General features: G+C 39.6%; 2 protein-coding genes and 2 long non-coding RNA genes across 6 annotated transcripts; 1 reads left to right on the plus strand and 3 right to left on the minus strand.

Annotated features, from left to right (window-relative positions):
* The first annotated feature begins 6,559 nt into the window (after window positions 1-6,559).
* On the plus strand, window positions 6,560-9,333 carry LOC119992835. The gene is made up of 2 exons (XR_005466423.1): window positions 6,560-6,832; window positions 8,244-9,333. It is a non-coding gene; the product is annotated as an uncharacterized LOC119992835 (long non-coding RNA).
* A 27-nt stretch (window positions 9,334-9,360) lies between these two features.
* Window positions 9,361-10,634, minus strand: LOC119992782. The gene is made up of 2 exons (XR_005466422.1): window positions 10,009-10,634; window positions 9,361-9,737 (listed from the first exon to the last, which is right to left on the minus strand). It is a non-coding gene; the product is annotated as an uncharacterized LOC119992782 (long non-coding RNA).
* A 973-nt stretch (window positions 10,635-11,607) lies between these two features.
* On the minus strand, window positions 11,608-12,990 carry LOC119992717. The gene has a single exon (XM_038839532.1). The coding sequence runs from the start codon at window positions 12,626-12,628 to the stop codon at window positions 11,711-11,713; it is 918 nt and encodes a 305-aa protein (XP_038695460.1). The 5' UTR covers window positions 12,629-12,990; the 3' UTR covers window positions 11,608-11,710.
* A 160-nt stretch (window positions 12,991-13,150) lies between these two features.
* LOC119992527 lies at window positions 13,151-21,873 on the minus strand. Of its 3 annotated transcripts, none has more exons than XM_038839457.1 (11): window positions 21,742-21,873; window positions 21,097-21,200; window positions 17,645-17,822; window positions 17,431-17,542; window positions 17,323-17,356; window positions 17,159-17,193; window positions 16,971-17,005; window positions 16,738-16,890; window positions 14,068-16,571; window positions 13,743-13,829; window positions 13,151-13,569 (listed from the first exon to the last, which is right to left on the minus strand). In XM_038839457.1, the coding sequence occupies exons 2-11, from the start codon at window positions 21,128-21,130 to the stop codon at window positions 13,502-13,504; spliced, it is 3,240 nt and encodes a 1,079-aa protein (XP_038695385.1). In that variant the 5' UTR covers window positions 21,131-21,200; window positions 21,742-21,873; the 3' UTR covers window positions 13,151-13,501. The 3 variants fall into 3 exon arrangements, with proteins under 3 accessions (XP_038695385.1, XP_038695230.1, XP_038695310.1); XM_038839302.1 differs by having other exon boundaries at window positions 17,645-17,830; window positions 21,742-21,872; XM_038839382.1 differs by having other exon boundaries at window positions 17,323-17,351; window positions 17,429-17,542; window positions 17,645-17,830; window positions 21,742-21,872.
* Window positions 21,874-22,221: the final 348 nt, after the last annotated feature.

Raw genomic sequence — 22,221 nt, forward strand, 5'->3', positions numbered from 1 at the left:
TATGCTAATTGGGATGCCATGTATGATTTTTCTAATGTCGAAATCATTTGAGGGACAAACAAGGTACTTTTAAATAGTTGAGGGATGCTTTTAAGAGCAAAAAAAGTTTAATGACGAAAATAAAATCAATGTTATAGTTGAGGGACCAAATGTATGTTTTTGTCATTCAAAAACTGATAATAAGCCCATAAAAAGAAGGGACACAATCTACTTTCAACTAGGGCCGCTCAAAACCCGCATATGACCCGACCCAACGCTTACAACCTGACCTTATACGGATTGGATAGGAGTTATGTAATATGCAACCCAACCTTATACGGGTTGGTTACAAGTTATGGTACAACCCGACCCAACCCTCAATGACTTAAATGACCTCGTTTTATTCTATATCACTTAATGGTTAATACTTAAATAGTTAATACCTAGTCCCAAATGGGAGAATTATGGCATGCTACTTCGACAAGGTTGCAATTCAGCGACAGCAACAGGGTTGTTCCAATAGAAGAGAGAGCACATCTGCGAATGCTTCAGCATCTATGTTCCAACTTCTCCTCTTCCTCTTGTAATACTAGACATACCTGCACCATTCATATCCAATGCACAAATTAAATACCCAATGCAATGCAGTGCAGAGTCTGGTAAGATACAGAAGCTAAGAAGTCTAACACGGCGATAATAAACAGAATCTGTTGAGGTTTCCAAGTGTTTGTAAAGTAAACTCCAATCAGTAACTCTCACAAAAAGCTCCAATCTATCATCAATCTTTATCGAAAAGGAATAAAGGATTCTCAGGACAACAAAAGATTGACAGAGACGATGCCATTCATACAATCAAACAAGAAGGCAAAAAAGCAAGATACATATATTATCCTCGAGGAAAAAGCTTGAAACTTTTGGAATGTCTATGATCCTAGAACCTAATTCGTCTCATGATATGCCTTCACGCCGTATGTCAAATCGCTAAATTAACTTAGTTATTTGGTTCTGTAACAGTTCATTTCAATTTGCAGAATCTGAAGCACACACAGTATTGCCAGCAACTTGGTAATTTCGTCGAACACCATCAAATCCTAACAGACTCGTCTATACCCCCTCCATTGATCCCATGTAACAGAAGTATGAATTACAGCAACCTATAGCACCAATCAACCACACTTACATAATTCAAGAAGAAACAAGAACAGACCAACCATGTTGTAAAGCGGAGCCATGAATACATGGACCATCAGAAGAACAATCACAATGACAATAACATATATTTATGGAAACATAATTCATCATAAACAACCAGCGGATAGATTATTGAAACAGATCATGCTTGTTTTTCTATACCAAATCAGAAAAATTATATATAAGAAGGAGAAGAGGATAACGAGTAGATGCCAACGAGAGGGGCGAGGAGGAGAGTGGCACTGATCCAGTTCTGTGAGACTTTGTGATTTCATCTTGACATTGATAAGATTTTTCCTTTAACATGACATTTTTTTCCCTGCCTGTGTCTCTGACCCTGCCTACTACTACTACTGGAGTGTTGTGCACGAGAGTTGTTTAGGGTAAAACTTGTTTCATGATTTCCCCAACAGGGATCGTGCTTGTGGGAATGATAAAATGAAGGAGCTGGTGTATGGTGGTTCAGTTGACAATGTAAAGGGTTAGCACTGATAAAGTGGAAAGTGGTGACAGACTATCACTTGTTGGTGGCATATTATATCAATCAGTCACAATATGTGTCATCTATCTACAATGGTATTGTTTGGGAACTAATTGAATCTATAGACTGGAAGAAAAATTTTTGCTGTCTTTCAACTTGGTACCTAAAGAGTAATGGCAACTAATAAGGCACTATCATGGTGGATGTCAGCTTGCTTATATTAATTTTGGGGGCTCCCCAACTTAATATATTTCATTCAGCAATTCTATAGAAGGAGCAAAACGTTAATCCTTACTACAAATAGGGATTAAAGCTTCACAATTTTGGGTTGTGCATGTTAATTTGCGGCTTTTTTTCAATTAAATCCAAGGACCAGCATCAATTTTAAGGCATCATCCTCTTTTTGATTTTGAGATTTTGTGAGGAGCTGGCACAAGAATCCATTCCTGAGACACAAGGAATAGAGGGTATCAATCATGGTTTAAGGGCTTTTCCTAAGCAGGGAATGACATGCATGTGTATGGGTTGTCCAGGTGCTGAATAATATTTGAAATTGTTAATGTGTTTACCCTGCTTGTGAATTGACCAAGGCAGTGATGAGTGACCCTTTAGCAGTTGTTGAGTGACCCTTTAGCAGTTGTTGAGTGCTTTAATCTTGCTAATTGCTATAGCTCATGCCATTGGGCTAATGGTTAGAACTTCTGCAGCATATGATTTCTCTAATTTAATTTTCTTGCATTGAGGAAGATTAGGAACCTGGTATCTGGGATGTGTCCTTTTATGGAAGTTGTTAGAAATTCAAGGTTTACAATGGAAGATTTTATCAACAAACAACTCCTTTCCTTTTCTTTTTTTCTTTTTTTTTTCCGAGGGTTAATGCATTTTCCTTTCATTCTAATATCAACTCAACCTCCTAATCTATCTCTGCAGTACAATGTGAAAGTTGAGCCAGGCAATGCAAAAATAAAAGACAAGGTATCATGGGCTGTAAAGCAACATCAAGCTGGCCTCCCCACCATCCCCTCAACCCATAGAGGAAGAGACGGAGACATACCCTTTCATGCAGGTCGATCTAGTAGAGTTTCATGTTAATTTCTTACCTTTTGGTTTATGATTAGATGGAATAGCCTTTCCTCTAACTTCATTGTAATTATCTAATTGCAAACCTATTCATGTGTGTTGATCAACCAGAGCTTCGGGATCACTTTTTATGATTTGGTTATGTTAGATGTTGTGGATGCGAATTTTACATCCAAGCTATTGGATATCGCTCGTTCTTGGGATAGATGGTCACTTGGGTACTCAATTTTTTCCATCTCCATAAAGTCATGGGTTAGAGTGGGGGAGACGGGATATTTCCTGAAATAGATGCGTGTCAAAATCGTATCCACAGATATGTTAGTCGCTCCCCTAACTTCTTTGTAAATTTCCCATTTTGCACTGCATATTTAGAGGAATTAGAACTTGAGCCACATTTAATATCCTTCTGTTTCCATTTGGTCTTCACCAACTCCATCATCAATTCTGTGTTATTTTTGTTCGCATTCCTTGTGCAGAGAAAGCTTTGATGTATGAGTCTAAACTTCTCTTATTCTGTGTTTTTTTTTTCTTTCTTAAGCAAGATTAAACTGACTTGGTTAGTCTGACTCTTATGATTTACTAAGGCGTTGGTGGAGTACAGCAGTCAGCAAAGAATGATCTGTATGAAATGGGGGTTGTGGCCCACTGGAACTGCTGCTGCTCCCCACTATGGAGGGATGTGGGAACTTGGAATTGTCATTGACAAGAAATGTGTGGTGGTGCAGTGGATGACATAAAAAAGCAAAAGCCAAGCCCCCTCTACTCCTCTAGTGTTGTGGATTCTTTGATTTCCACTTTGACCAGAAGAAGAATGGAGCAGTACTGTCACTTTTTTCTTTCTTCTTTTTCTTCTGTTGGGGGTTGGGGATGTGTCATATGGCCAAATGTCATTGCTGTTGGAGAACCAATTACGTACATGAAATGTGGTCTTTTGGTCTGACCACAAACAAACAGTGTTGGCATGATTTTCCAGTAAAGAATCTGAATTTATTCTTTGCCAGCTAATTTGTGGACTCCCCGACATGGCACTCTCCATGACATACAGTACTGCATTGTCTTTTGAGCAAGGTTAGAGAAGGGTGGCAAAATTATGTTATGATCGAATTCGTTCAATTCAGATTAAGTCAAGGTTGGACATAAATAATATGTCTGAAATTTTGATCCAAACAGGGGGAAAAAAAAATAATTTGTTCCTCCGGGTCAAAACACACTAGTTTACTTGTCTAGACCCTAACCCGGATTAGTTTATTGTTAGAATTTAAATCAATATGTGTTTGATCAATTAGGTATGTTCGAAATCTAATCCGGATTAAGGTATGGACATGTAAATATGTCGTAAACAAATGATATTGTCCGATCTAGAACCGACCCAAAATCGATTTTTTGCTACCCCAACTAAAATGAAGATATTCCCTTCCCCACTTTCACAAAAAAAAAAAATATATATATATATATATATATTTATTTTAGGTGAATCTTATTTTAATCCTCTCTAATCACATTTTGGGTTGATTTGAGTTGCTCTTAATATGTTGTGCCATTAACATATAAATGTAGTGCAATCAATCCATTATTGTGTTCATTGCAAATGTACTATCAACTTGTCTATTTCCAGCCTAGACAAAACATCATGTGATAGTCATGGGGTTCAATTTTCTCCCTAAATTGAGTGATGGGGCCTAACTTTATTTACTTATGAGGTTTACCAGGTTGAGGTGGATCACAGGGACTCTACAATAAGTTGCAGATGATAAGTACTGCTACAATATACACTGATCTCTTGTATATCAACATAAATTGAAAGACCCACCATTTAAGGCTCCCACAAGGCCAATGCTTTCCCTTTTAAGACTTATTCCCACCTACTTTAGCTAAATAATCTATTGACGTATTACTTTAAAAAAGTTGAAAGACCCGACACTAAAAAATAGTAAATTTAACCCTTCTCTTTCTAAAAAAAACTCTCTCAACTGTTCAAGATCTATTTGGAGGAGGGAGGTGAAGATCCTTCGTATTCACTTCCTCCTCCTCTGTTACTGTTTTCGATCTCATTCTTTATGACTTTTCTCATGTTTTGAGTTGGAATAAGGTTTAATTCAAGATTTCTTTCCTCCAATTCTAGATCTCCTCCATCTGTTGCGGATTTTCGATCATCAGAGTTTCTGGAGTATTCCAACGACATATATTTAGTTCATAATGATGAGACTCTCAAATCTGAGTGAGATCGGCATCTCTTGTTGAAGAGGCCAATATCCTTGATTTAGAAGCATGGTGTTATTTGTTTGATTTTTTTTTCAGTCTATGTAACCCGACGTAGCCCAATGGAGTACGGTGTTGTTCAGCGATTGTCTGGTGTAACACAATGTCACTCAGGAGTGTTTGGCGATGGTCATTATTTGTATTTATTTTAATTCTCTCATAATCCATCATTATGGTGGCTTGAATGCCTTAGTGCCTCAAATTCTCTTACCCTTTGGGCAAACGAATACAATTTGGTCAATGACATTTTTCAAAAAATATTGTAAATTTAATTTCTTAAAGTTGGATTACGTAAATCAATGAGAAAACATGTATTTACAAGCTCCTTCAATTTAATTTATACTATACTATCCATTGATCCCACACACACTATGAATATTACAAAATTTATACTATTTACTCTAAACCCGAAACAAAAAGAATATAAGCAAATAGCATACATAAACATGTGCACAATTTTTTTTAAAAAAATTCTAACTTTTGGTTTAGGGTAGGATGATCACTATATGATTATATATGTTTGATGAAAAGGTTTTTCTATGTTTTTTGAAACAAATTAAATTAATTACTCCAATAATTCATTGATGCCCTATTTTGGACGGTGCCAATTGTCTGTGTGAACAAAAATAATATAAGCAAATAGCAGACATAAACATGTGTGCATATTTTTTTTTAAAAAAAATTATAACTCTTGGTTTAGGATAGGACCTATCACTATATTATGATGATATATGTTTGCTGATATCACTGCTGTCCTAACCCCAAAACATAATGTCTTGATCTATGTATAATATATAGATTTAGCTAAATAACGGGTGGTTGTCAGAGATGGTAAAATTGATCGCGCTAACTCTTAGCGCAAGCAAGGACGATCGTGAGTTTAAATCCCATGGATATTTCCATCATAACATTTTGTGAGATGAATCTTTGCCCAGCTCAGGGCAATTGGGTGGTGGGTTCCATGTTATAAAAAAATTCTTATTTTAACTAATTATAATTACTTTTAAAACATTGGATCGATCAAATGGTTGAGATTAAACCATAACTTCAATCCTAAACCTTAAACCTAAAGTATTTTCCTAATATAATTTTAGATTAATTATACTTTATAGCACTCAAAGATATAGAATGTTACACTTTTAACATCCAAAGATTTTTTCTTTACAAATTCATCACCCATTTTTCCATGAGACTTTTGATAACCTCTCTAAACTTAAATTCTAAAAAGTAAACCTTAAAGTCTAAAGTTTAAAGCCTAAACCCTCAAAACTAAACCTAAAACTTTTTTTTTAAAAGTTTTTTTCCTAAACCCTAACATTTAAATTCTAAATCAATTTTAATGTCACTCATTTAGTTAAATCCAACAGCTTAAAAATAGAGATATTTAGCGGAGAATTCCTGATCTATACACGTAGGTTTTTCTATGTTTTTTTTTAAACAAATTAAACTAATTACTCCAATAATTCAGTGTTGCCCTATTTTGGACTGAGTCAATTGTCTGTGCTAATCCTCTCCGGTTCTGAGTATTAGTACCTAGTAAATACTATATACTACTTGGCAGCAGATAGATGTGCTTAGAAGACTAGAGAGAGATGGAGATGGAGAGATGGAGAGATGGAGAGAGATTGTTTGTGTTTTTAGTGTTTACTGACATTTCTGCTACAGAATACCCTGAACATCTCTCTTTCTCACTAATTCATTCATTGTGGAAAGAGATTTGGTAAAGATCTGTGAGAGAGAGAGGGGGGTCAGTACTTTTATTTCTTCCCCCTGTGTGACTCTCATGAAGACAATGACCCATCATATCATCATCAGCATCTTCTTCTCTTCGCACTGTGCCCAGTCAGTCACTGTTCATCTTTTCCTTTTCTCTCTCTAAATATCTTTTAATTACTTGAAATATCAGTACTATATAGTATGTATATATATATAAACTACTACCATGCCTGTTTCTTTCAAGTTATCTCATACTGATCTGTTTGTTTCCTCAATTTTTTTTTCATATGCATCATCAATCACTGGGAGTCACTGGGAGTGGCTCAATGAATATTTGAGGGGTGTTAGGGTTTCACCTTCCTACCCCCCATTTCTTGAAGATTTTAGGGTTTTCATTATTATATATATATGAAATAGCAGCTAAATCTGAATCTTTTTTTATCTAATTGTTCGTTATTATCTCTTATATACGCTGATCCCATCTCAATATGATTAGATCACTTTCGGGTCAGTTGATTGATGCTTTGTCAATTGTAAGTTTATTTCTTTGTTCATACATGAAGGCTGGATTTTTCTTTCCCTACATCTAACTGTAAGTATAATATGCCTTAACTATGTGCAACATCAGTGGTATTTGAATTTGCTTAGTTATTTTTTTTTAACTTGCACATTCTACTTCTTCTTGTTTATTTCTGTAGCTGAATAGTAGTATAGTACCCCTTCATGTGTAGTTGCAGACATTTTAGGCTGGGATCTTAATTTTTTCTGGGTCATAGGATTAGGTTATTAATTTTTTTTCCCAACTCTGGTTCCTCAAAATTATTTTTTTGTTAGATTTTGGGGAAAAACCTAGTAAGTTAGATTAGAATTTTCTTTCAATGAGAAAAAAAAGGAACTCAATTAGCGCATATTCTGGGAAAGGTAGAGAAAGTAAGCAGAGAATATTATTGATGTTGTCTGTGTTCATTATGTAAAAAACACAAAACTGTTTATCACCATCATCATGTTTTTGCTTAATTTGTTTGGGTGCAGTGGTCTTATATGCATCATTGACAACATATCAACATACTGTTGATAATGATTTCAGACCTCAATTATTGTAGTCCAATGTTCATGTTTGTCTTCTTTTCCCTTCTGAGCTACATATCTACATGTATGTATGTCTGTATGTATGTATATATATATGTATGTTGAAGTGGATGAATGAATTGTATATATACATATAGAGATAAATGGTATTAATGGTGTGATGAGAGTAAGAAAGAGCTTCCTTCAGCCCACTCATGGATAATAAGAAAAAAGAAGGGATTGAAGTATCTGCCGACTCATTCATTCAAACACTCAGTACATGAAATGTTAATTAAACTATTTGCTACTGTTTGTGATTGTGTGAATGATGCGGGAGATACTTCTTTTGATCTCTCTTTCTCTATGCTTGGACTGAAGGGAGCTCCTTCGAATTCTTTCCTTCCTTCATTGTAAGTTCTACTGAAACTTGTATATATGTCAATGTTTCTTTCATTCTTTGTTGTTGCAGATGATCATCAGATCCACCCAGTTGTGATTTTTAATCTCTCTTTTCTGTGCAAAAGTGGACTTTGCTTGCTTTTAATGGCCAGTTTGGGAGTTGGGGAAGTACAGTATTGTTGTGTTTATCAAGGGAGGAAAGTACCATTTGATCTATTTATTTTTTCTAAAAAGAATCATTTGCAGTACAAGTGTGGCCTAACCCATATATATAATATTCATAATGTGGAGTTGTTTTCAAGGTGTTGGTCTCTATATATATCTCTTTACTTTCTTTTCTTTTCTTTTTCTAATCTCTCTCTTTTTGTTTAAACTTCAATATTTCTTGGAAATGTATGTTGTCTTGGCCTCTTGGGTTGTGTAGTGACTAATTTCCTTTTAATTTTCTAATCAAAGTTAACTAGCTTTGTTGTTGTTTTCCAACTTTTGAAACAATTGCCATATATGGATGAGCCTACTGCCTACTTCCTCAGCTATGTTCTTGTTTTGGTAATTCATTTATGTTTGCCTCTTCCTAGTTATATATTTTGAGCTAGTTCTATGCATTGTGGTCCCTCTTTCTCTTGATTTATGTATGCATTGCAGGGGAGATTAATGGTGGTGGTTGTCCATTCTTTCAAGTGCCTGGTGTTTCTGCGAATTGTTAATGTGATGATCGATAATGAGTCGAGTTCAATACCCATTTGAAAGAATTCATCCACATCCAACTCGACCATTGTTGAAGGTGAAGTTCTCACTAATGGGTATTTAGTGGAGCCAACAACCTAACAGCCAACGTAGTTAAGGCATACACTCGACTTAATAGTACCTAAATTCGAGTCCCCTTCCCTCCTTAACCAAAAGGGGGGGAATTGAGTGGAGTTGTTTTTTCCCTTTACCATTGCAATCAATGTATACTGGAGGATGTGTAGAATGTATATTCACAGCTCACAGAAATATGCAGAAAATCCCATTATTTCATAGCCATCAATCTATTTTTCCATTGTTATACTCTCTTTGGTAGCAGAAAAGGCAAGCTAGCTGGTCAAGGACAAATGTAAGAGAGTATAATGAATGAAGCAAAAATCTTTACCTAAATCAAAGGCAGTACAAAAAAAAAACATGTATAGGCAATAGCTTATAATGTATGGTGGAAACTTAATGATTAATATAAGATACTGAGATAAACAAGTTTTTCCTCCATAAGGTAGCAAAGAATCAACTTTCTTGGGAAGAACCAGCAGCAAATGACTTTAGGCCTTGGAGCTCAAAACCTCAAACAAGCTAATTTTTTTTTACTTTTATCACATCCAAAAGCCTGACTTGTTACCAAAATGTGGATATCCATGATGGTGTATTGGTGCAAGTCATCGGTTGTTCTGAGGAAACTTTGGATATAATTTTGCTCTGATTGATATTCTGGCTAATGGCGTGCGAGGCAGCTCTCTCGCGCGCCCTTGCCCCTATCCAGCTTCACTAGAGAGAAGGTGAGGGTATTCCTCCTTTCCATGCAGACCAACACCTCCTACAAAGCCGAAATACAATCAATTCTCACTTGCTAAAAAAAATAGAATCAGAAGTAAAGTGTGATCCAAATTCCATTTCAAGAGGTAAGGCACAGGTTACAAATCCGTTTTATATACCTATACTTTCAAAGGCATCGGTCGGTAAGAAACAGGAAATGTTAGTTTCCTCCACCCACAAACAAAAGGGGTGAAAAATCCACACATACACAGAAGAATGATCAGATACACAGAAAACTTATTGCGAACTTTGACAAGTCCATCATGTGGTACCTATCTGGGTGTGAACTTGACTCTGAATATCCCTTTGACGTATAGAGAGGTTTCCACTTTGGCGCCTTACATCTCTAATCTCTTCCTATAATTTGAGAGGAAACTTTTTAAGATAAGAATTGCTGTCCCTTGAAGCCTGTCTCTGAGAAAATACACACTGCCACATCTTGAAAGCTTGAGACATCAACCAAAGTAATAGATTCTATGTTGCCATACTGTATCTGCACCTAGAAGCATCAACCTCGGTGGAGCATTTGTTGTTAGGATTATCATCATATAACAAAAAACGAAAATCAATATTAGTTACAACTTTTAAATTTGTATACTTGTATAAAACAGTTTGGAAAAAAGGTTTAGCTTCTAATGAAGAGTTCATGATAGTTAAATATAAAAATCTAAACAACAAAAACACCATTGCTTGTCATTTTCATTCTCCATTCAGTCTGGTAGGGCACTAAATCTGTCTGCTTTATCTGCTAAGGAGGAGCTTAACAGTCATCTATCCCTGCTTTAGCAGAAAACAAGCATACTCTTTATGATAATCTTTAGATTTGCATAAAACCCCTGGACATGGTGGAATTAGCAAAAGCTTTCAACCTGCATGTTCAACATTCCAATCATTTTGATGAAAAATGATTATCAGAACAATCATCCGGCTGATTTCCATCCGCTGTAATGAAGGTATAACCTGGGAGGAAATCTAGATCACAGTCACATAAAAGTGAGATAGACGGGAGAAAAGGTAGAGAAATTGAATTCATCTTGAAATAAATATAAGAGAATCACCATGACATCGTGGATGGAAGCAGTCAATCCCAAGTCAGAAACAGCACGCCCAAACCCCACGAGGATGATATTCGTTGGAGAGACAAGCCCGAAAGAGATTTTGAACCAAATCGGCCATCTGATTCATCCTCTGCTTTTCATTAATGGCAGTAGCAGTTACGTGTTGAGGGTTGCCGAAGACGGAAACAATAACATAGCTGTGAGATAGGGCAATCTGAACTTCTTCAAATCCACTGCCTCTTATTCTACTCTCCCCAATTGGTCCAGCCGAGGGAACCGGTGGCAGGAGTGGTTGCAGGTGCTGTAGAGCTCTGTCAGCTCTTGAGGGTTAACATGAATTGGGTTTGTGGGTATGTAGATGGGTATTCTCGATTTCTCATCGATTCGGTCTGGGCGTCTTCTTCTTGTTGGCGTTGTAAGCCATTTCATTTCCGCAGAAGCAGTTGTAGCTATTTCCTTCTTGCCAATCACATTAAGAAGATTATATTGGGTTGAAAATCCTAATATTAGTATCGGAATCAGCTCTTCCGGTTTGGGTCATCTATTGGGGTCTTTCGGATGTCCATCTGAACGGACACCACAGGCTACGGGTATTTATAGGATCTTTTGAATGTCTAATAGATGGACCACTCACAACTCATTCTAATTGGGCCTGGTATACCCAACAATTTTGCAGCTTTTTGTTCTTTATTGACAACTTTAACACAATTTCTTACCAATTTTTGCAATGATTTGAGAATGTTAGAAGATTATGACAGATTGACTGAACTCTGCATGCATGTTCTTGCAAGCAGATAAGTGCTTTCAGTAATAAAGTTGTGAGAAAGCTCATTTATTTTGTAAAAGGAGAAGAAAAAACATGTGCCATATGATTATAGCAGTAAAGGATGATTACAGGAAATTGTAACTTATGTTATCAGAATGGAGGATCAGTTGTTATTGTAAGACTAGCATCTTGAAAGCCTGCAGGAGCCTGAAATCCAGACATGAAGTCATCACCAAAGATGACTGCACCGGCAACAAGTGCTCCGGCAGCTGCCCCCAGAGCAAAACCAGGTCTTGCCCCTCCTCTTCCAGGTGCTGCTACAGATGATGACATATTCACATAATTCTCTCCAGAATGATCTCTTCTAGGGAGGAAAGTAGGTATGTAACCAATGTTTCGAGGCGGTGGTGGAGGAGTCCGAGGGCGAGGTGGCTGATAGCTCGGTCCACTGGCAGACGGGTGGCTTGATCCGGCCACCATAGGGTTTGAATAACTGGCCTGGTATGGCATTGGATGAATAAATGGATAATTTGATTTTGATGGAGGCTGTTCTGTTTGGTAGGCATGCCCTGATCTACCTTGAATATCCATGAGCACAAATCCTCCTTGGTTTCCTGCACCTGGATATGAACTTGATTCTTCCCTTTCCCCTGAAATATGGATAGAAACATCAACAAATCCTTGAGGCTTGCCCGAATTTCTCCGGCGAAGTTGATAGCTCACTACTTCAGTTCCAGGCCTTGAGGAATTGGAATTCTGGTGGTTGTTGGACAGAAATTCTTTCAAGGAAACAGTTGCAGTCCCCAGAAGCTTCTCTCTCAGAAAAATAGGCTCTCTACTGTAGACTTCTACATTCAGTGCCATGTCCTGCAAGTTTGAGTCACCGACCAAGGTTGCAAACTTGGTTTTCCACACAGGATTTGCATTCCCAGAAGCATCAATCTTTGTGCAATATTTGTTATTAGGATCAATCCAACCTACAGCATACCATTGAAGCCTCCATAGTGAGGAAGTACGGCGGAGACCGCGAGCAGAAATTATGGAGACTTCGATCCAGATATTCCCCATTTCAGGAGGCACAGATGGAGAGAAGGAGGTGTTTTTGTTTCAATGACTATGGACAAGGTCACAAGGCTACTTTACTTTCCTGGGGATAGAGTTCTTATCCCCAACACAAGCATCATATAAAAAGTAGCCTCCTGTAAACTTTTTCCTTAAAAAAGAGCATCACAGATTCACAGGCAAGAATCTGTCTGATAGGAAACCAGATGGTGTGGGGGAAATATATTTTACTGATATGGGTTATGCCATAAAGGTCAAAAGGTGTTGTCATTGTCAACAAATTAATATTTACCTTCATCAAATGGCAACAAGAACATCTATCTATATCATGTAAATGCATGACATCCAGGTTCTCAACTGCCACAAACAACTTCTCTCCACAGACATTCTTGAGTTCATAGTTACCAATATTCATGGTACTATAAAAACAGAAATTTCAGTTGTTCTACGAGAAACATGGGTGTAATTTTGGAATATTGAGTTCTGAAGGCTAAAAGCTGGAGTAGTTTCATATAAACAAAAACACAGTGGACTCGAAAAAACCAATATCACTTTCAGTGTGCAGTAACGTGCTTCCTTTGGCTACATGTGTACATAATCAAGCCTTAAAATGATTTCAAGGTCAGCAAAGCTTACAGACTTGCAGAACAATTCAGTGATTCTTATACAGGGCGAGGCCAACTGGCAAACCGTGGCCTAAACTGGTTCACAGGGAACAATGCATATAAGTTCATACTATAAGACATTGAATCTACATGACATGCAGTTAAACGTGAGAATCACATAGAAGGATATTTGTCAAGCCAAATATAGCCTGCATATGGTTTCGGGTGAAAGCAAATAATAAAGACCTACTCTCCACAATCAGATATCTCACAGTCAACGGATTTTTGTTTCATTAGGTTTGCTTCCCCTAAATGCCGAAAGCGAAAAGAATGACTTCGTTCCTGAAACAGATAATTGGTATCAGGATGATAGATTCTACAGACATGGATCATTTCAAAAACACAAGGAAACAAGAGGGAAAAAAGACAAAAGATGAAATCAACATTAGTGCATCAAATAGAAGAAGAAAGAAAATGACGGAAATAAGCGGAATGGAATAGAAATAAAAGCCGACCTTTAGTCGCAGAGGTTGAAGCTGGGACATTGCCTTTATGCAACCTGTGGGAACTCTGCGCCTCAAATTTACTTATATTTTGTTGAGCTGCGTGAAGAACATAAATACAAAATGAGATTCTGGACTAAGAACATGTTTCTAACCGTTGTAAAACTTGAAAACATCTAGTATATTACATGGAAAAAGGATGAAATGTATGAAAATTTTGCCTTATCTCATCTAACTTTAAGTGTCCTGTCAAATCATGAAAGTAGTTGGAAAAAATGGGATGATGTGCACAAGACCAGAACAAAAAAATGATGGTAAAGCCAAGAAGCAAATGTACCAGATGGAAGTTCACAAGCATTCATATATTTGTCATTTCCTCTAGAGGCCAAACTCCTTTGCGGCCCATCAGTTTTTACATTAAGAGCTGCCTTTCTCAGCAGATTGTCTGTGTTTCTCGTACTAGAAGCTCCAGATTCTTCAGCATTTTCCTCTCCTTCATAAAAGACTGATGGACTTGACCAACCGGTTATAGTTGCATCTCCCTTACTCTTCCGAGCAAATTTCAAGAGCCTCTTCAATCCTTTGGGAGCATCCTTTGCAGAGAAAATGGCAGTATGAGTTTCAGCATTTCCCCATGCTATGTTATCGAGTTCACTACTTTCTTCTTGCAGCATCTGTGAAAGAGAATGGCGGACACGAGTACTTGGCAATCCAATTGCTGCACCATCGGCAGGTGACAAAAGTAGAGATTTGCAGTCATCACCAGGATGAGGAACGTCTTCGTGCTCTTCTATTTCCACCCAGGCGGAGGGAGAGATTGTCAACTCTTCTTCAGCTAGAATTTCTAATGAAGGCTCTGCCATATTTTGGAAGTCATCGGTAACTTCAGCAGCTTCATTGTTACACTTCTCCATCTCACCAGAACTCTGAGTGCTGCTTGCTAGAGTTTCTGCCTCTGCAGGGGCATCATGATGATCCTCACACATTTCGACAGAAGTTTTGACAACCACTTCGTTTTCCTGAGATTTGGTCAAAGTTGTGCAGTTTTTTGAAGAATCCTCTAAGTCAGAAGAATGTTTTTTCTTCTCGACAAGAGGACCTACCCTAGAACCAGCAGGTCCCTTACGCAGAACAGACTTTGATTCCAGTGGCACTATGCTGTTTTTCTTAGTCATCTTGTTATAGAAACTAGGCTTTGCTGGAACAATGCCAGAACAATCTCTAGAAGAATCCTCAACCTTGGCTTTTGCAGCTCTGCCACCTTTTTTCACTGGTTGCTGCTTTTTCTCATTCACACTCTTCAAACTCGGGTTATTAACGGGCAGGCTTTCCTTCAGATTCCTCGGTCTTAACTGGGATCTTTCCACCTTTGGGCTTGTACGAGGAAGTGATCGTGTTGGCTGTGATTTCCTTTGTGTTGGTGTAATACCCCCAGATGAAATCCCAGCAGGAGCTTTAGCAGGTGCTGTTATGGATCTTTGTGATGCTGTTAAAGGCCATGATTTACGAGATGCAGGTGAGGGGGTCGGTTTAGATGAAACCTTCTTCGTGGCAGAAGATTTTGCGGTTTCTTTCTTGGAATTTTCATTGTGATGCAGGCTCTTTAGCGAGTTTTGGGGCTTACACAAGGGTAGTTTTTTACTAACATCATTCATATTTGCAGAGGCCATTTCGGCTTTCCTTTCATCAAGAATTCGCTGCATCGCTCTAAATTGTGCTTCTTTTTCTGTTCGCTTTTTAGCATTTTCCCCTCTTAGTTTCTCATCTCTCTTCTCCTTGTAGTGGTTATAAAATCCACCTCTAACCTCTGATGGGAGATTTTGATTTCTGCTTGGTTGATGCTTTGAGTTGTTGACAGGCTGTTTCTCCATCATTTTTAACATCTGGTTTAGTTCCGCTTCCTTTCGACTGCTCCATTCTAATGACGCTGTTGATCCTCCATTAGTTTCTACCTTTTTGGTTACCATAGCTTCCTGTTGAATATTTACAGAATCAGGTCCCACTTTTTCTCCTCTTTGCATATCTGTACTCATGGCAACCGTATCAACCGGATTTTGAAGTCCTGATACTAGATCAGGCTCTTGTTTTACTTCTACCAAAGACTTTGAATTCATTCCATCCACATCATTGGGAACCATTGTATCAGAGTCTTCGGAAGCAACTTCCATCTCCAACTGGGATGAGGATTTCTCCATACCTGCACTCCATCTTCTCAGCACAGATTTATTGGCAGAAAGAGAGATGTTTGTTAATGAGAGCCGGCTTTGAACATCTGCAGTCTGATTCTTCTGTTTCCTTTCAAAAAGATTTATTGCATCTTGAACAGTCAGGCTCCTTGCATTATTCTCAGGTTTCTGACTAGGTCGTTCAGATCCTTCGTCTCCCATAGTATTTGCAGCTACATCCCTATGAGATGTTGAACTTTCTCTACCAGGATAATGACTAAGGCTCTTCACAGTTAGCGAGTTTGGCCTACGAGAACCAGTTCTCCCTATTTGAATCCTCCGCATTGGCGAAGCTGACCGTCTAGGTGATGCAGATCTTATGCGAGCTCGACTTCTGTCTGCAGATGTTCTATTTCTCTCACTATCGTCAGAAGACTCCTCACTTTCTGTTGAGCTCAGCCGCTCAATCTCAGCCACTTTCGCTGGTGACACACCATATTTTACCGCAGTCACTGACCTTACTGGTTTTGATATCTGAATGTCGCTATCTACCTTATGTACATTACTTGTGCTATCTATCTTATGTACATTACTTGTTACGGAGGACTTGCCTTCATTTAGGGGGCCATCAGAATCACAATTTTGATTCATAGCCAAAAGCTTGCAGAAAATGTTCCTGCAAAAAGTATACCAAAAAGGATATATTTTGGTCATAATTTGTCGACTGAAAAATTGGTGACTTAAGCATGAGGGAAAGGAACAAAACAAAATCAAATTAAGTTCTGTGAAGCCCGTAAAAAAATGAAGGCCTGGGCCACATTTATTTTTGGTGGTTGCCTTACTTCAAATCTGTTGCTCCAAAATTTTCATAGAACTCTGCTAGTTCACTAATTTCCGTAGAAGAGAAGCTGGCACCAGCAGCGTGCTCTAAAACTGCAGCTAACTCCCTTCTTAGTACTGTGAGTCTCAAGTCTATAGCTCGTAACAGTTCATTCCTGATAGTATCACCAATAACTTAGCGGGGATACTGACAAAATGAGAAATAATCGTAAACATCACAATCAAGACGACTTACTTTGAAGCGACTGATGATGCACTACCACTTTCATGCTGTTGACATGTAATAAATTATATTAGCTGCCACTATCAATAGAAGTCAAAAAATAAATAAGCAACAAAGAAAAAATTGCATCCTAATTTAGTAGAAGAGGCAATTAGAAATAAGAGAAAGGTGTTATAAAGAACTGTGGAGAAAGGCATTACTTTCAGATTTATCGCTGTATCAATTGAGTTACAGCCTGTAGAAAGAATAAAGAACAACATTACTATCTTCTCAACTCTAAAGTTCAAAATATTTTGGATGCAATTAAAACAACCAAATACAAGGAGAACAGAGAAAGAAGTACTCCGAAATTCTTTGATGTTACCTGTGTCCCGTCCTTCAGATAGATTCTGGTGGACCTAAGGAAAAAAATATCATTGGTGAGCAACTCTATATGTTTGAATGTGAATTAATAGAGGACAAGAGAGACAACCTGCGCAGACAAATATAATTGGAATTTTCTGGCTGCTTCCAACTGAGATATCTCTCCTTCTATACCCTTGCCAGTATTTAAAAAATCCGTAAAAGCCACAATTTGTAGGAATCTAAGAAAATATACAAGGATTTAATCAACAAAGGAGGGATGATCATAATTTGTGCGTAACAAGCTGTAGAAAAAGAGATACAAAAAGAAAATGATTGAGAACCTGTTTATGGTTGATTTTGTGAACCACACTGCAGGACTGAATTCTTCAGGCAGTTCAAGGGTAAATGTACAATTGGATCCTTTGGCATACAAATCATTTACTCCAGGTAAATGTGGCAAGAGTTGTTCCAGTAGCCCAACAGACAGTTTTTCTACTTTGTTGTTACCGCAAACAAAAGCTTCAAACCTTAAACATAAGTTGTCATTCTAAAGTGCTTTATATGATGCCAAGAAAAAAAATAAAAGAACATAAGACCCCGCTTCAGAACAAAGAACAAGCCAGAATTATAGAATGCTGATAAACTAGGTGGAGACTAATGTCATCAGCACCATGCCAACTTTACTCACACAAGCACGTTAACAAAAAAATAAAGTCATGCCGAAACAGTTACAACAATTTTTAGAGTAAAATAACTTCCTAAGTATGCTTGGTCGTGACCTCACGAGTGCATGGTCACACAAGAACCATTGAGTTAGAAATTATTACAACTAGAGTGATTAGTCAACGAACCGTCCATAAAATGGCATAAAAGACCAGAACTTTCACACATATTCCCATAATATAAAGGTGACAGATTATACGTGGTGTTGAAATCTTTCCTACACGCCAGTTTGCATCGATGAAAAAGAAGGATCCAATTATAATTAATATCCGTTGAAAGGAAGGTCTTTTTTCCCACTTATAAACACATATTCACACCAACATTCAACGTCTATTGGCCTCTCTTTCTACTGAGAATTACGTATCGAATACTCGGCTATATGAAGTTATGATGATAGAACAAGAGGACCATCACTCAATAACCCAGCCCCAACCCATCCACAGGCCATTGGGCCTGGCCCATACCATGCAGTCCAAGGCCCAAGGGGGTTGTGGCCAAGCCCTTCTATGGGAAAAGCTTGGTTACTAAGGAGAGGGAATACCTCTCACCTATATACAGCACTTCCTCCCCTCTCCTAACCGATGTGGGACTCTATCAATACCCACCCCTTCAAGACCAACGTCCACGTTGGTCGAGCACCTTGGCCTGCCATGGCAGGGTACTCAGACTCAGGACTCGGGACCCTTCCCTATCCCTATCCTTTCGGCCCCATATAACAGAACACCAAGGCCGGCCACTCCGCGGACGCGGCCCCAAGGGCCAGGGGCACAAGGCCCATGGATACCAGAGCTCCCCACAGGGCAGGAACGAGGGCTCCGATATCAATGATAGAACAAGAGGACCATCACTCAATAACCAAGCCCCAACCCATCCACAGGCCATTGGGCCTGGCCCATACCATGCAGTCCAAGGCCCAAGGGGGTTGTGGCCAAGCCCTTCTATGGGAAAAGCTTGGTTACTAAGGAGAGGGAATACCTCTCACCTATATACAGCACTTCCTCCCCTCTCCTAACCGATGTGGGACTCTATCAATATTGATAGAGTCGCGCCCATACGCGCTCAGCACCCAAGGCCCAACTGACACCCACCCATATGGGCCAGCTGTACCCAAGGCCTCCCAGCCCATACTAGAAAACCTTGGGTACTAAGGGAGGCCCATACCTCCCCCCATAAACAACACCTTAGCTCCCATATCTTCCGATGTGGGACAATCCTATCAATACCCTCCCCTTCAAGACCAACGCCCACGTTGGTCGAGCACCATGGCCGGCCCCTCCGCAGGGCCCATTGCCCCCGTGGGTCGAGCACCATGGCCCACGGGCCCATGGGCCCATGCCCAGTGAAAGCCCCCCACAGAGTGCAGGCCGCCATGGTGCTCGACCAACGTGGGCATTGGTATTGAAGGGGTGGGGTTTGTCATGAGTCCCACATCGGTTAAGTGGGAGAAGAGGTGCTAGTTTATAAGCGCGGTCCCTTCTCAACCTACCAGCCAAGGTTTTCATGGGATTCAGCCCATGGGCCTTGGTTACAGCCGGCCCGCAAGGGCGTCGGTTGGGCTTTGGTTGGCAAGAGGGTTGGGCCGTGACAATTGGTATCAGAGGCTACACTTAACCGGCCCTTTGGGCCGGGCCCATGGACCCTGGAAAGGCCATGGAAAGGGCTACCTGTGGATCTGGTACGGGTGAGGCCCTAGCCCAGTGAAAGCCCCCCACAGAATGCAGGCCGCCATGGTGCTCGACCAACGTGGGCATTGGTATTGAAGGGGTGGGGTTTGTCATGAGTCCCACATCGGTTAAGTGGGAGAAGAGGTGCTAGTTTATAAGCGCGGTCCCTTCTCAACCTACCAGCCAAGGTTTTCATGGGATTCAGCCCATGGGCCTTGGTCCCACATCGGTTAGGAGAGGGGAGGAAGTGCTGTATATAGGTGAGAGGTATTCCCTCTCCTTAGTAACCAAGCTTTTCCCATAGAAGGGCTTGGCCACAACCCCCTTGGGCCTTGGACTGCATGGTATGGGCCAGGCCCAATGGCCTGTGGATGGGTTGGGGCTTGGTTATTGAGTGATGGTCCTCTTGTTCTATCATTGGTATCGGAGCCCTCGTTCCTGCCCTGTGGGGAGCTCTGATATCCATGGGCCTCGTGCCCCTGGCCCTTGGGGCCGCGTCCGCGGAGTGGCCGGCCTTGGTGTTCTGTTATATGGGGCCGAAAGGATAGGGATAGGGAAGGGTCCCGAGTCCTGAGTCTGAGTACCCTGCCATGGCAGGCCAAGGTGCTCGACCAACGTGGACGTTGGTCTTGAAGGGGTGGGTATTGATAGAGTCCCACATCGGTTAGGAGAGGGGAGGAAGTGCTGTATATAGGTGAGAGGTATTCCCTCTCCTTAGTAACCAAGCTTTTCCCATAGAAGGGCTTGGCCACAACCCCCTTGGGCCTTGGTCTGTTATATGGGGCCGAAAGGATAGGGATAGGGAAGGGTCCCGAGTCCTGAGTCTGAGTACCCTGCCATGGCAGGCCAAGGTGCTCGACCAACGTGGACGTTGGTCTTGAAGGGGTGGGTATTGATAGAGTCCCACATCGGTTAGGAGAGGGGAGGAAGTGCTGTATATAGGTGAGAGGTATTCCCTCTCCTTAGTAACCAAGCTTTTCCCATAGAAGGGCTTGGCCACAACCCCCTTGGGCCTTGGACTGCATGGTATGGGCCAGGCCCAATGGCCTGTGGATGGGTTGGGGCTGGGTTATTGAGTGATGGTCCTCTTGTTCTATCATATGAACTAATGAAGAAGCCAACGTTAAAATGCTTCCATATATACAGGTAGAATGTGGAAAGCTAAAGCATTAAAGCCTTGGTGACAATATATCAAAGAAGTCTCCCCATCATGCACATATACTGTTGAATAGACACTGAAAACTAAAGAGCATCACTAGTAAGAACAAATTTTAGTCTGTACAACTGTTACAACAAAAAAATATTGTTTAAATTATATCAAATATCCTAGAAGGAACAAGAAACTGCTACTATCCGCTGAGAATAATATGGTAACTCAAATAACGCATTCCGAAAAGCCAACTAACCTGTTTTCAGATGGAAAAACCTGAATGGTGGCATAATCTAAAGGAGCATCACCATCTATTCCACTCTCCATTTGCACTAGCTCAGCTTAAATAAAAAAGAGACTGTAAGGAAAAGAAAAAGAGCAATTAACAATGCCCCCAAATAAACGCAGAATGATAAGTGGAGTCAATGTGGGAGTCGCTCAGGCTTCTCAAAGAACCCACATTTCGGGCAATAAGCAGTTTTTGCAAACATCAAGTGAGAATTACTGTCCAAAAAATGGAATCACAGACTCAATAAGAAAGAAGAACAAAAAACTCAAACAGCAAAAGTGATAGTAGAGAAAGAGGATTGCATATATATACTAATCAATGTTCTTAGTATAGAGCGAGTGCAATGTCACAACAGGGCTATACTTAACATGATATAGAAAAAGCATCAAAGGGAACAAGGAAGATGGAGACTTTCAGCTATAGAAGCAACAGTGTTGAATCCAGATCTAGCAAATGAAAGCCCCCACCCAACCCACCAAACACCCAAAAAAAGGCACCACCGACAGATGGCATACATTCCAAGTGAAGAATGACATTGCAAGATTTGGATTTCAAGAAGAACCCAAAAATTAAAAAAGTAAACAAGAGAGAGAGGGGGAGGGAGCTTACCTTTAAACTCCAACTGAGAGATCTTGAACTGAGAATGTGAAGCTCCAAAGCATGTGTCTTGGGGGAATTGTTTTTCAATGAGAAAAGTAAAGATGAGAGGCTGAGACGAAAAAAAGGAGTGAACTTTGACCCCTAATTTCAAAAATTAATAAGTAAAAATAATAACAATGACGCTTTGATTGCGTTGATCCATCAACTATCAAGAATCTGATTCTAACGACAACAATATCCCTTGTCGCGTGGTGTCACACGCACTACTAGTTTAGTGCTTCTTCTTTTTTTGGGATTTTTTTTTGTTGGTTTATTTGGCAGAACAAAAAAATCTTGAAATGATTTCCGAATGGGAAAAGAGAGGAGACGAAGGTTGACAAAGCGTAAAGCATTCATTCTACTCATGGCAATGCAAAAACCCATTCTGCCATTCATTCCCATTTCTTAGGTGATGTTTGGTTGGGTACAAGGAACAAAAATGAACTAATGTTG

The sequence above is a fragment of the Tripterygium wilfordii genome, chromosome 1 (genome assembly GCF_013401445.1).
Source record: "Tripterygium wilfordii isolate XIE 37 chromosome 1, ASM1340144v1, whole genome shotgun sequence".
In the NCBI taxonomy this organism is placed as follows: domain Eukaryota; kingdom Viridiplantae; phylum Streptophyta; class Magnoliopsida; order Celastrales; family Celastraceae; genus Tripterygium; species Tripterygium wilfordii.